The sequence below is a fragment of the Miscanthus floridulus genome, chromosome 19, assembly GCF_019320115.1.
Source record: "Miscanthus floridulus cultivar M001 chromosome 19, ASM1932011v1, whole genome shotgun sequence".
Taxonomy (NCBI): Eukaryota; Viridiplantae; Streptophyta; class Magnoliopsida; order Poales; family Poaceae; genus Miscanthus; species Miscanthus floridulus.
In genome coordinates this window covers 13,903,730-13,916,285 of record NC_089598.1, presented here as the reverse complement: position 1 = coordinate 13,916,285, position 12,556 = coordinate 13,903,730, and the positions used below count along the sequence as shown (strand labels likewise).

General features: G+C 43.7%; 1 protein-coding gene and 1 long non-coding RNA gene across 2 annotated transcripts; both read left to right on the top strand.

The window, feature by feature from the left end:
• The first annotated feature begins 595 nt into the window (after nucleotides 1–595).
• On the top strand, nucleotides 596–9,689 carry LOC136529194 (uncharacterized). Its single transcript, XR_010777227.1, has 3 exons — nucleotides 596–953; nucleotides 8,987–9,130; nucleotides 9,448–9,689. It is a non-coding gene; the product is annotated as an uncharacterized lncRNA (long non-coding RNA).
• On the top strand, nucleotides 1,460–2,299 carry LOC136529193 (uncharacterized). Its single transcript, XM_066522288.1, has 2 exons — nucleotides 1,460–1,525; nucleotides 1,631–2,299. The coding sequence occupies exon 2, from the start codon at nucleotides 1,732–1,734 to the stop codon at nucleotides 2,086–2,088; it is 357 nt and encodes a 118-aa protein (XP_066378385.1). The 5' UTR covers nucleotides 1,460–1,525; nucleotides 1,631–1,731; the 3' UTR covers nucleotides 2,089–2,299.
• Nucleotides 9,690–12,556: the final 2,867 nt, after the last annotated feature.

The window sequence follows — 12,556 nt, the reverse complement described above, 5'->3', positions numbered from 1 at the left end:
TGTCACTATATGTTGGTGGGTTAGTCATCCATGATTAATTTTTTTAATTAGTTTTCCTTTATTTAATTAACCTAGAGTTGTATGATTTTCAAGCCAGTTTTCCTCCCAAATCTGGTTTCTTCTATAGCAAAATGCAGGAACTCCCTGTTTAAAAAAAAGAATTGCATTAAACATCGACACATGTTATGCGCCTAAATATATATACTTACTCTTTTCAGAAATAGTTAGTAGTGCTTTAACTAAAATCAAACTAAAACTTTAAAACTTTGTCGGTAATACTTTTCAAAATATTTATTTAAAAAATACAAAAAATCATCAGTGTAAAATATTTATAAAATGTAAAAATAATTGCAAAACGGTTCTTATGAACTCATTGCATGTTTCAAAGCATGGAACAATCAGTTCTACACTTTTAGTGTCCCAGATAGAATAGACAAATATAGCGAAATACAAAGAGCACGTGTGAGGAAATCAAAAGATAAGTAAATTGTTTGCTTTATTGGAACGCCACATGCGTGCCGTGGAAACAAAGAAGGCGTAGCGGAAGTAGCTAGCGGGTGTACAAATTACAAAATGGTCTTGCTGGAGTCACTACGCTCATAGCACCTGCCAAAATTGGTGTAAGCGTCAGAGGACTGAGACGCAAGATGAATTGCATCCGTGTGCGTTCACTGAAGTCTGTCAACAAAGCTAAAATGGGTAAAACTGAGGAGGGTGAGTGGATTACAGCACAAGGATAGAAGTAGCAGAGAAGAGACAGAGACCTGGTGAGGAGGTTGAAGAAAAAGAAAGCAGAGTGGCCGGTCGGTCACAGCAGGAACCTCCCTAATTGGGAGACGGAGAACGGAGACAGCAGATCGCTGTCTTGCTACGCCGGCGCTCGGAGAGACGGACTTTGGTCGTCTTTCGCGGCGACCATCCCATCGCCGTCGGTGAGCAGCGGCAAGGCGAGGGTAAGTACGTCTGCTACCATGTTTTTTCCTTGGTCTCTACTCTGTTCATCAGTAGCTTGAATTTTTCTAACCCCGCATAGCCAGATCTTCATCTCTGCTCCCCTAGTTTCCCGCTTATTTCCTTCGTTTCATCTCTGCTTGTTCCCCTTCTCCTTGTGGCCTCGATTCGATTATTCAAAGCTTAAAGGGCATCCACCATTGTCCACTGGTACCCTTTTGGATTCCTGAAAGCTGCTTCCTATGCTGCCTCTTTTCATGGAAAAAATTGTAAAAATGATACTCAAAAGATTGACTCCTCGATTACGATGACACTCGTGTAGACGAGAAGTGGGTCCATCTATGTCTATGAATGTTGTGGCACCATCCTCTCCCAATCGAATCAAATCTCCAATTTTATTTTTTAACAAGATAAGATAGGATTTCCTAAAAAAAAAGATAAGCTAGGAAGCTTCTCCAGCATACTCCGATCCGCAGGTCGTTCGATGCGCTTTTTCCACATCTTTACAGTGGCATCTGATGCTGCGATTTCAGTAATTCACCGTCACGAGGGACGTGGCCCTCCTGCACGACAGGTAGTAGTTTTTGTCTGTATGTTTCTTCTAGGAACATCCTACAGACTCCGAGAAGCCTTTTCCGGATTTATATAGCTGATTCCAGAATCTTCGGCGTGTTTCCAGAAAACACAAGAACGGCAAGGAACTATATATAGCGATGGCGATGCATGCGTTGGGAACAATTCGACGATGCAAACGCGAGCCGCGTGCCAGAGAAGTGATACATGGACTTCCACCGCCACAGCTTACTGACCACGCTGGGCTTCGCCGCGCTGACGGGCAACTCGGCGCTCGCCATCTACAGGTCGCGCGACGACCCCCGCGCCGTCGCGTTCGTGGCCGGCGCCTACGGAGGCATCGCGCTGCTCTTCCACTTCCTGCGCAGGTTCGAGCGCGGGGAAGGGGAAGGGGACGGGGGCAGGACCAAGGCGGCGGTCTGGGTGCTCACCACGCTGCTCACGGCTATGTTCGCCGCCAGGGTCGCTCCGCTGATGCCGCCGGCCATCGGCGCCTTGGTGTACCTGACGGCGGCCGGAACCGCCGGGGCCGGATTCTGGGCCTTGTTTCTCCATCGCCATTGACACACGGGCGGGTTTCCTCGTGTCCTCAGTCACTCTTCAGCAGAATAATGATGATGGCACTGTTTCCCCATCGATCATCGAGGGAGGGTCGCGTAGATTTCCGGAATACTCGTGTAGTTTCTCCCCACGAAAGTTTACTCACTGTCTAATCAATGTTTGCACATATGTATTAAATATAGATTAATAAAATAACTAATTTTATGAGACGAATCTTCTAAACCTAATTAGTCCATGATTTGACAATATTGTGCGACTTAATAAATTCATCCCGCGGATTACTAATGTATTCTGTAATTTATTTTTTTATTAATATCCAAACACTACATACAACACCTCTGTGTGACCTTTAAAACTTTGCGCTTGAATTTAAGCGAAGCCGTAGCGATGCGCTTTGTTCCCGTACGAATGAATTTATTATATCGGTGGAATTAAGCTACAGATAAAGCGGGATGTTCCTACCTTTTGGGGGGGGGGGGGGGGTGCGCAGATGTTCCTTTGCACATCGAATTCACTAAATACGATTCCTGCACTAAAAGCGGGCTAATGGATCGGGCCACGCCACTCGATAGCTTAGTAACTGTCGGATCGGGCGTGCTCGCGATGTGGACCGTTAGATTTTGGATCGGATGGGGTCTCCACCCGTTTCATCGCGGCCCGAAAACTCACGAATCTTCTCGGCACGTCTGCTGTCCGCTCGGCGTCGATGCAGGGCGGTAGCGCGGGTAACCGGCGCGGGCATCGTCCACCAGCGAGGCGGGCTAGCTCACCGGCGAAGTGGCGTAGGTCGGCCGCCCTTGCCCGTAGCGACGGAACAGGACCGCAGACGGGTTGTGGCGGATTCGCGTGCACCCCGGCCTTGCCGCATCTCGCACCGGGGAGCCGGCCGTGGCCGTGCCGGTGGCTGAGGGCGCCTCGCCCTACCATGGCTGGAGGCTAGGGCCACCGCGCTAGAGAGATGGTCCGTCGTCCGCCCCGCCATGGCCGGTGGCGTGCTGGCTTGGGCCACCGCGTCGCAGGGGCTAACGCTTGTATGCCAGATCGGCCGACGCGCACACAGACACCACGAGACAAGCGTCGGTGCCGACGTGGAGTTGCGATGGAGAGCCCAACGTCGACGGCGTCGCACCCCAATTCGTACGACTTCCTCGACCGCATACGCCGCCCCGCCGCGGCCGACTCGCTCCATCAAAAGGTCAGTCACCACTCACCAGTAACTCGCCCCCGTGCTCCGGCCTTGAATCAATCGGTCAATCTCCATGTGCAATGACAGCATATTTTTGTGCAACGGTTTGCTTGGGTGCCTTTTTCCCATCTCTAAGATGTGTACAACACCTCTACCCCTCCTAGCGGCGATGGAAAAGTCAATTCGACGTTGGATTAATGGACCATTATCTACATTAATGGTCTGAACAACTACTTCCTCAACCCCGAATTTTGAAAGTCTCTTTAAACCAAATGATTGGATCAATTACCTACGGTACATTTAAGAATCATATATATATACATATCAGAAAATATATTTATACAAACCTATTTGACACATTAATTTATTGAAAACATATAGAGTTGCTTACTATGCTTGAATGATTAAACGGTACATCCGGCAACACGGGATCAAATCCCATTCACTTTACATAGCCGCTGAAACCTATATGACTTCCGGCGGAGAGAGATGACGTCCAGCCATCTCTTCTCACTAAAGTCAATATATCAAAAATCATATCACTAGAGACAATATTTTTCATACACGAAAATGCATATCACTAAAGTCAAATTTTTTTCATAAGTCTACAAATATCAAAATTCACATCACTAAACCCTATATATCAAAATTCAGATCACTGTAGTCAATATTTATCATATACTAAAATGCATAAACACTAAAGTTAATATATAAAAATTCATATATGTATGTCACTGAAGTTAATTTTTTTAAGTCTATATATATCAAAATTCATATCACTAAAGCCAATATATCAAAATGCATAACACGTCAATATATCAAAATTCATATATGTATATCGCTGAAGTTAATTTTTTTATAAGTCTATATAAACCAAAATTCACATCAACAAACCCTATGTATCAAAATTCAGCATCTTTCCAAGCCCGCTTTCACATAGCACGAAGGGATGATAAGGGGTTGGCAACGAGTATTACCACCTGGCGGCAGATGAAGGTCGAGGCCGAGGCCGGAGACGAAGAAGGCACCGACGGAGACAATGTCGAGGCCGGAGACGAAGGCGTTGCCGGAGATGAGGGCGATGCTAGAGACGCGAAGGCGCTGGACAGAGACAAGGAGGGCGATGGAGCCACCACGCGCACCGGAGAGGAGGATGAGGGCGCCGCGCACGTCGGAGCCGAGGATGAGGGCGAGGCCGGCCGGCCGCCGGAGGACGAGGACGAGGGCGCCGCCGCACGCCGGGGAGACGAGGACGAGGGCCCGTCGTGTGCGCAGGAGAAGAGGGCACGAGCCCCGCGCGCACCGGAGCCAAGGACGAGGACGTTGGCCGGCCGACGGACGATGAGGAAGTGGGCACCACCGTGCGCGCTGGAGCCGAGGACGAGGACCCGCCGCGTGAGCCGGAGAAGAGGACGAGGTCGGACGGGCGGCGCACGGCGGGGGTGGCGGCGCGGCGGAGTGCGTGGCGCGGATCCGGCGGCACTTGAAAGGAGAAAGAAGAAGAGAAGACACAAGTATATGTAGGGTCAGTACCTTTAGTCCCGGGTTGGGCCACCAACCGGGACTAAAAGACCTCTAGTTCCGGTTGGAGGCCCAACCCGGGACAGAAGGTTTTGACCTTTAGTATCGGGTTGGACCAAGTCCCGGTTGATGGCCTAACCTAAGACTAAAGCCGAATTTTGGCGCGCGGCGAAACTGTTGCCTACCCAGCAATTTCGTTTCCCACCCATACAATAGTTTATAACATATCCTTTAACATAAATTGGCTAAAAATTAGAAATTGTGTAGTAAAAAAATATAGCTTAAAAAATTGCAATACAAATTTTCTTTCATATGCAATTTATAATGCTTTTGTCTCATGCTTTAAATGTTTAATAACATATGCTACAAATTATAATTACAATTTAAAAATTCAAATTTCAAATCTCAGAAATTCAAATATAGTTTTCTTTGACAAGATGATTTCAAATGAAAAAGTTGTCAACTATAAAGTTGTATAACTTTTCGAGATCTACAGCTTTTATTTTGGTCATTTCTCCATTTGAGGACATTTTAAAAATTCAAATTTCAAATTTTAAAAATTCAAACATAGTTTTCCTTGACAAAATTATTTTAAATCAAAAAGTTGTCAACTATAAAGTTGTGTAATTTTTCGAGATCTACAACTTTTATTTTGGTCATTTCTTCGTCCGACAAAGTGGTACCGCACATTGTTCACAAATTTACATCTCTCTCTTATAGTTTAAACAATGTAGACTACGACTTTATCGGATGAAGAAATGACCAAAACAATAATAAACATCTTAGAGAACCTTACAATACATACAAACATAATTATGATGTCCATACAAATAAACCTAATGAAACATAATTAACTTGCATACAAACATAATTAAAATATCCATACAACTAAACCTAATTAAAGTATATAATTGTTCGAATAAACCTGATTAAACGTAACAGTACGAATAAATCTCACTAACACATGGATCCTACAAACCAGCTGCAACCCTAGTCTATCTCCACTGTCAGTAGTGTATGTCTCGGATTGTGTAACCACGATCATTGTCTATGTAATGCAAGGCACACACTACAACACTCTCCATTGCCTCACAACGCCGAGGACATGGCATCCCATAGATGTAGCCTACTAATGGACTATCGATGACCTGGTTCTGCCTAAATCTCACGCAATACTAGATGTCAGTTGTCGTCCTCTGGCCTATCGCTTCCACGAAATCCCAGGAGTACGTTAGTCGCTTAAGAGCTTGCGTGAGAATGGGCTGCAAGCCACATGTAACATAGGTGAAATCATAGAGCAAAACCTACAAACGGACAAACAAAAAATATCAGGAAACACTCATATAATAATAAGAATAAATAAACATTACTCTCATATCATACACAACATACCACATCTATATAGTTGAATGTTGCATGTCTCTCGCTTACTCGCGGCACATCCAGACTGTGCTGACGTAAAGCTTCTATCTTCAAGGACGAGAAATCAGACATACGGTAACCAATTGTCTGCAAAGAAAGCAGCATGACATCGATCTGGGCGCCTATCTTGATCAGTGATCGTCGTACAGTCTGCACGATATCCTGGCGCACCTCATTATTGTACCTAATGAGGATGTCAAAGGCGACACTACACATCCATAACTCGCCTCCTTCATCATTCACGACCTCACTTGTCGTTGTCTCGAAGATATCCCACACCCCGAGCAGCCATAGTGCTACTTTCAGCAACTTGACCGGTTTTATAGTATGTGATATATGCAACAATCATATTTATGAATGAATGTATACATGCAAAAATTATATTAGCACGTAAAACTTAAAATATTCCATACTATTGATGGACCTAGGTAATGTAGAACAGCCCTATCTGGTGATGGCGCAAATGGAAGATCGCCAGGGTGAAAACCTGGTTCCTGTGGCTGGGGAAGTCCGTCGCCATTCATCGTAACTAAAAAAAGTGAAAAACATCCCAATAAATATAGAACCCCCCATATATAAACAATAAATCATTAAGATATGTTTAACGATTATTAACTCTCATCAAGAAATAATGTTGCTAACAAAGATCTAGAAAACAATAAATGTTTAAGGTTGTGTAAAAATGATGTATAAATAAAAATAAAATCCAGCATTATTATTCCAAATCTAAAAAACCACAATATTTCTATGCTTATTACTAAAGCATGAAACGATCTACATTATTAGCAATGAAAGATTAGAAGAAGTTGCTAACCTTTAGAAGATTGAAGATGAAGAGCAAGAACTTGCTCTCCCAAGCAAGAGCACGGATGAACAATAAGCAAAGACCAAGATTTGATCGGTGTGTCTCAGGCTAGGGGAATAGTGGAAGCGGGTATATATAGGTGGGGACCTACCGGGACTAAAAGATCAACCTATAGTCCCGGTTGGAGCCAAAACCCGGGATAAAAGGCCAGCTGGACCTTTAGTCCCGGTTGGTGGTTCCAACCGGGATTGAAAGGCAACCTTTAGTTCCGGTTTGAACCACAGACCGGACTAAAGGTCTCTGCTGCAAAAGCCTGCTGCACTATCCGTTGGGTAGAGGATTCTAGTCCTGGTTGGTGGTTCCAACCAATTTTATAACTTCTTATTCCTTGTGGCCTAGTTCTCTGTAAATGAAAAAAAAGCATGTTTGTGTGCCACTTTGAACCTCTTCGGTTGGACGTCTGGTCAGAAAATATCCTTACCATTTACATCCATACTCACCGCTCAAGTACGTGCCAAGCTAACAAATTAGCACACATACCTACGTCAACAATAGAGTTTCTTTTTTAACTTTTGCAAGTTACTTACGTTTAGAGTATAGTCTTAGAAAAGTCAAAACAACTTATTCCCTTCCCTTCGTTCTAAATTATAGGATGTTTTAACTTTTCTAGATACGTTAATTTTACTATGCACTCAGATATACACCATGTTATATATTTTTTTAATAAGAGAACAAAGTATTCTAGAAAAACTAAAATGTCATATAATTTGGAACGAATGGCGTACAATTTAGAATGAAGAGAGCAATTTATTTAGTAAATGTTAAATGGACATGGAGATGTGTTTTTCAAAAACATGTACATGTGCTGACTATTGTGTTCATGAGACAACTTCCATCCGTTCCGTGGTCCCGGGGGCAGCACCGCGAGGCCCAGTTTGGCCAACGGACCGCGGAAAGTATTGCCCGAGCCCATGTTGATACTGCCCCCGCCAGCCGCCATGCTATCCAGGCAGGGCCCGTTCCAACTTGCAGAGCTAGAGAAAGAGCACAGATCAGCTAGCCCGTGTCTCGTCCCTGCGAAGCGTCCAGGCCCATCTTACGTGAGAATTGACATAGGCGCTTTCTTTGATAGAGGGCAAGAAGGACTTTTCTTCAGGAGCATGTGATTTGCCCTCTTATCAACAAATCTAAAATTATATTACAATCGCTGAATAACCAGGCTTATATCTATCAGTTACAATAGGCCCTGCTAGCATCACCACGCACCACAATCTAAAAAGACAAAATTTTACGTCCAGACCATTCTAATGTAGCCTAACTGTCCTATCAGTCACTAGCTTTTGGCCCAATTCCGGCCCAATGGCCTCGCATGACTCACGGGCCACGGCGCTCCGCTCCCCGTGGCTCCTCTCCTCTCCCGTTCTGTCTTCCTCTTCTTCTCGATTAAAAAAAAAAAAAGCGGCGAGTGGCGCCGGGAAGTGCGGAGCGGCGGTGCCATTTCTGTGGCGTGCGGCGGCCGACGTGGGTACGCCGCGCACGCGCACAGGGTGCCCGGCACGCGGGAGCGCCTCTGCCGGGGTCCTACGCCGCGCCCGAGGCCGCCACCGTCGCGCATGACTCCGCCGTATGCCTCCTCCACGGCCGTGCATCGCGTCGCGTCCGTTGCCGGCATGGACGCCGACGCGCAGATCATCAATGCGCGTGCGGCTCTCTCGCCTCTGCCCGCCCAGTCTGCCGCCTCTGCCCGCCCAGTCCGATGCGCCGCCAACGAATTTGTCTCACCGAGTCTGAATCGGAATCTGAATTTGATTGGAATTGGAATCGAATCGACGAAGGCTCCAGATCCTAACACAAAAATCCAAGATATGTTTGAGATGAACTCCAAGTTCGAAACAAATTTCTTTACACGAATTTCTGGTTGGAACTATAAAACTGAAAGGTGTCATTGGGATATCCTTGACGTGCAGAAGGATTTCCTGATCTCGCCGATAAGAAGTAGACACCTCGCCTTCGAAATCTGATCTCGTTGAGCAGAACAAACACACCGCACCTTCGAAATTCTGATCTTGCCGAGCTGAACAAGAACCAAATCTTCTGATCTGATGAACAAGGTTAGCTTTTTCAATGATTGTTCTTATGTACTGATGAGTAGAATTAGGTGGGATTTTTTAAGATTAGTTCATACAAATTTTACTTTATTGGATTGTTGTGAAAGGATCTTCATTAGTTGCCATATGCTCTTTGCTTGGTTGTTTTCTTTTTCTTGTAAGGTTTTGTAATCAAGCTTTGGATTTTTTTTTTCTTCTTGATGAAAGGTACTGTAATCAAATTTTTTTAGTATGATAGTCATTGTTTTTGTTACCTTACCTTACCTGAAACTCCCAAGGCTTATTTGTTTTGTGGAATAGAACTGATGAAGAAATTGCAGGATGCCAGAGAGGCAACTGAAGAGACCAAATCGTCGATGAATTTGGGTTGAAACACATGACCAAGATCAGACTATGCTAGCCAAGCTGAATCTCATAAACACTGTTTGTTGCTAAATTATTCTTATGACATTGTTGTTTCCTGCTAATTGTAGAGACTAAGGGACCAGATCAATGAAAATATAGGCCCGTTGCAATAGCTAATAGCCTGACACCGCACTGCAACAATTTCTTGTCAGGTGCAAGTCCCTTAATTAATGAATAAGATTCTTTTGGTGCGTAGTGACATATATTGTCAATATGTTTCTTTTGTTTTCCATTTACCCTTTGACTTACTTAATTAACTGTTAAGTGTCAATATTAGATGAGACACTTGAGTATCTGAATTCGTGCAATTGCAAGTTCAGGTTAGCAGCTGCTCCAACTTAAGATCATTTACTGGTACCAACTGAAAAATATGCTTCAGATCGTGTGGATGACTTCAGGATGGAGCCAATGATGTTTCCTGGATGTCACCAATTTATGCCACCAATGGCTCTAGGCATAAATTCAGGTTGCATTGCATCCCCGAAACACAAGGCCCAAGTCAGTTGCCAAAAATACCTTTCATGAACCATCCGCTGCCAAATCAAATCCCTTCAAACTCATCTCCAGTTATGAATCCAACGAATACATTGAACATTGTCAACTAGATGCAAAATGTTCACCTCATTTTAATGATCTTCTGATGGTCCATCACAGTTGACAGTTCTATGGATATACGGCAATTTGAGAAAGAACAAACTGAGTAGCCACCATCCATATGCATCTTACATGTGTCTCATCAACTACCGGACAATTGGAAGAAAGATCGTTTGCGAGAGATGGTTACTGAGGTACATAAGCATATCCAATTATCCATATGTTGTATTACAACTTCGAACAGGTTACGTTCCTTGGTTTTTCTAAGGAGTTCATATATATATATATATATATATATATATAGAGAGAGAGAGAGAGAGGCACACACACACACACACAAATACCAGTTCCTTTGGACTAACGGGTTGTAATATTTGACCTTGCCTTTTCTTAAATTTTATGCAACGATTAAATTCTTAACCTGTATTTTTTCCCAATTTGAATAAAGCTGTTAGCTTGATCATTTGCAACGATGATTAAACTCTTAAGCTCTTTCAAGGATTATTAAATATGTTTGTATATTTCTACTTATTTTGCACGACATTAGGAATTTGCTAATTTGGCTGGCATTATTCTAAATTGCACTTTTATATTTGGTGAATGTTCTAGTTTAAATTATTGCTTCATTGTTGATGGATTAAATGCAAAATATACATATCTTTAATAAAGAGTAGAGATACCGATTTTGATTCTTTCCCGGGCATGCATGTTTGCTGGTAATAAATAAAATAGACACAATATAACTAACTATATTTAATTTAATATACTAGGTAGCTAAACAGGATTACACAATATAACTATATTTAATTTAATACACTAGGTAGCTAAACAGGATTACACAATATAGGTAGCTAAAGAGGATTACACAATAGCTAGGAGAACTGCTCCGGTACTCCTCTTTCTGAAAATTGCACACGTCTGACCTACTTCGGATGATCCAAAATAGCAAGACAGATAGATCAATCAACCCATGCATGAAAGGTAGAGGATGTCAAGAATGAGGCGCTAGAACAGACTGGCCCGCAGGCTGGAAACCTGACACCGCTTGGCTACTTTTCGAAAGCAGATCGATGGAAGTTGCTTGAACGAGGAACTCACCATGAATCCACTAATTGCTGCTGCTTCCGTTATTGCTGCTGGATTGGCCGTAGGGCTTGCTTCTATTGGGCCTGGAGTTGGTCAAGGTACTGCTGCAGGACAAGCTGTAGAAGGCGAGACAGCCAGAAGCAGAAGGGAAAATACGAGGTACTTTATTGCTTAGTCTAGCTTTGATTTCAACATCTGCGTTTAAAGACCATGCTTTTCATTTCCGTCCTGCCCACTACCATTAGTTAGGCATTTAAGCTCAGACCAGCCCTACCTTCCTACTAGAAGATCAAAATATGAATACACCAATATGGCCTTATAGTCACAGAACAGAGACATCATGCAGACCTTCTGGCCAGAGATATAAAATTACTTAGAATAAGAAGTTCATGTTTTATAGACAAGTAAGATAACAAGTTAAGTAATACGAATCCATACTAGGAAAATGTGAGTCCTAGGCACTGGAATTGGTTCTCTTCTCCCTAATCCCTATTACCCTTTCCATCCTCAAGTGTTACTTTCCTATTACCTATCTCCTCTGCTTCGGCTCCTTTCCCAAAGGATCACCCCCTCTTCTTCCAAGCAAGACTACGGAGCAATCAATAAAACGGGTATGCGACGGAATGAATATAGGTTGTTTTTGAAGAAAGCAAAGGATTTCGAGGAACTACATCCGAAGCTTGTTCGATTGACCCGATACCGAGCCCTTATCTTTTCAGAAGATGTGCAACGAAGGATAGCCTTGCTTTTGGTTTTTCAGTCAACCAGTAGTAGATACAGGAGGAGGTGCTATTAGAGAAGAATTAGTTGATTTGGAATACCCTTCGCTTGCTTTGTCAAGGGAACGGTTGACTTTTCGAAGATAGTATAGTATTTGGAAGGAAATGCCCATGATCAGTTATCCCTAGCGAAGCGAATCATTCCCTAGCGCTAGCTAATAATTATAGGTAGGATACGAGCTATTAATACGATAGAGATATTCCTAGACCTTTTCCGAGCTATAGACGTTCTTCCCCGGCTTATCCAAGATCCAGATCCGGGAACGGTTTCCTACCCAACGCTAGCTCTGTTGAGACACATTCCTACCTAACGCAAGCATATTATCCTCGAGCGTAGCAAGCTATTCCTATCCTACTCTGCTTCCTAAGGGAAATGGGATTAATGCATGCTATCTGGTTACGGCAAATAGCCTACTTCCGGTACAGCACCTTCAAGGGCACCCTCTTTTGTTATTCAATAGGAGGATTAGAATGAGGATTCGTCAGCATCTGGGGCCGAAGAGAAAGAGGTTATTTCCTTTGCTTCGAGTTCCTTCCTCTGCTAAGGCTTTGGTTGAATCGTATT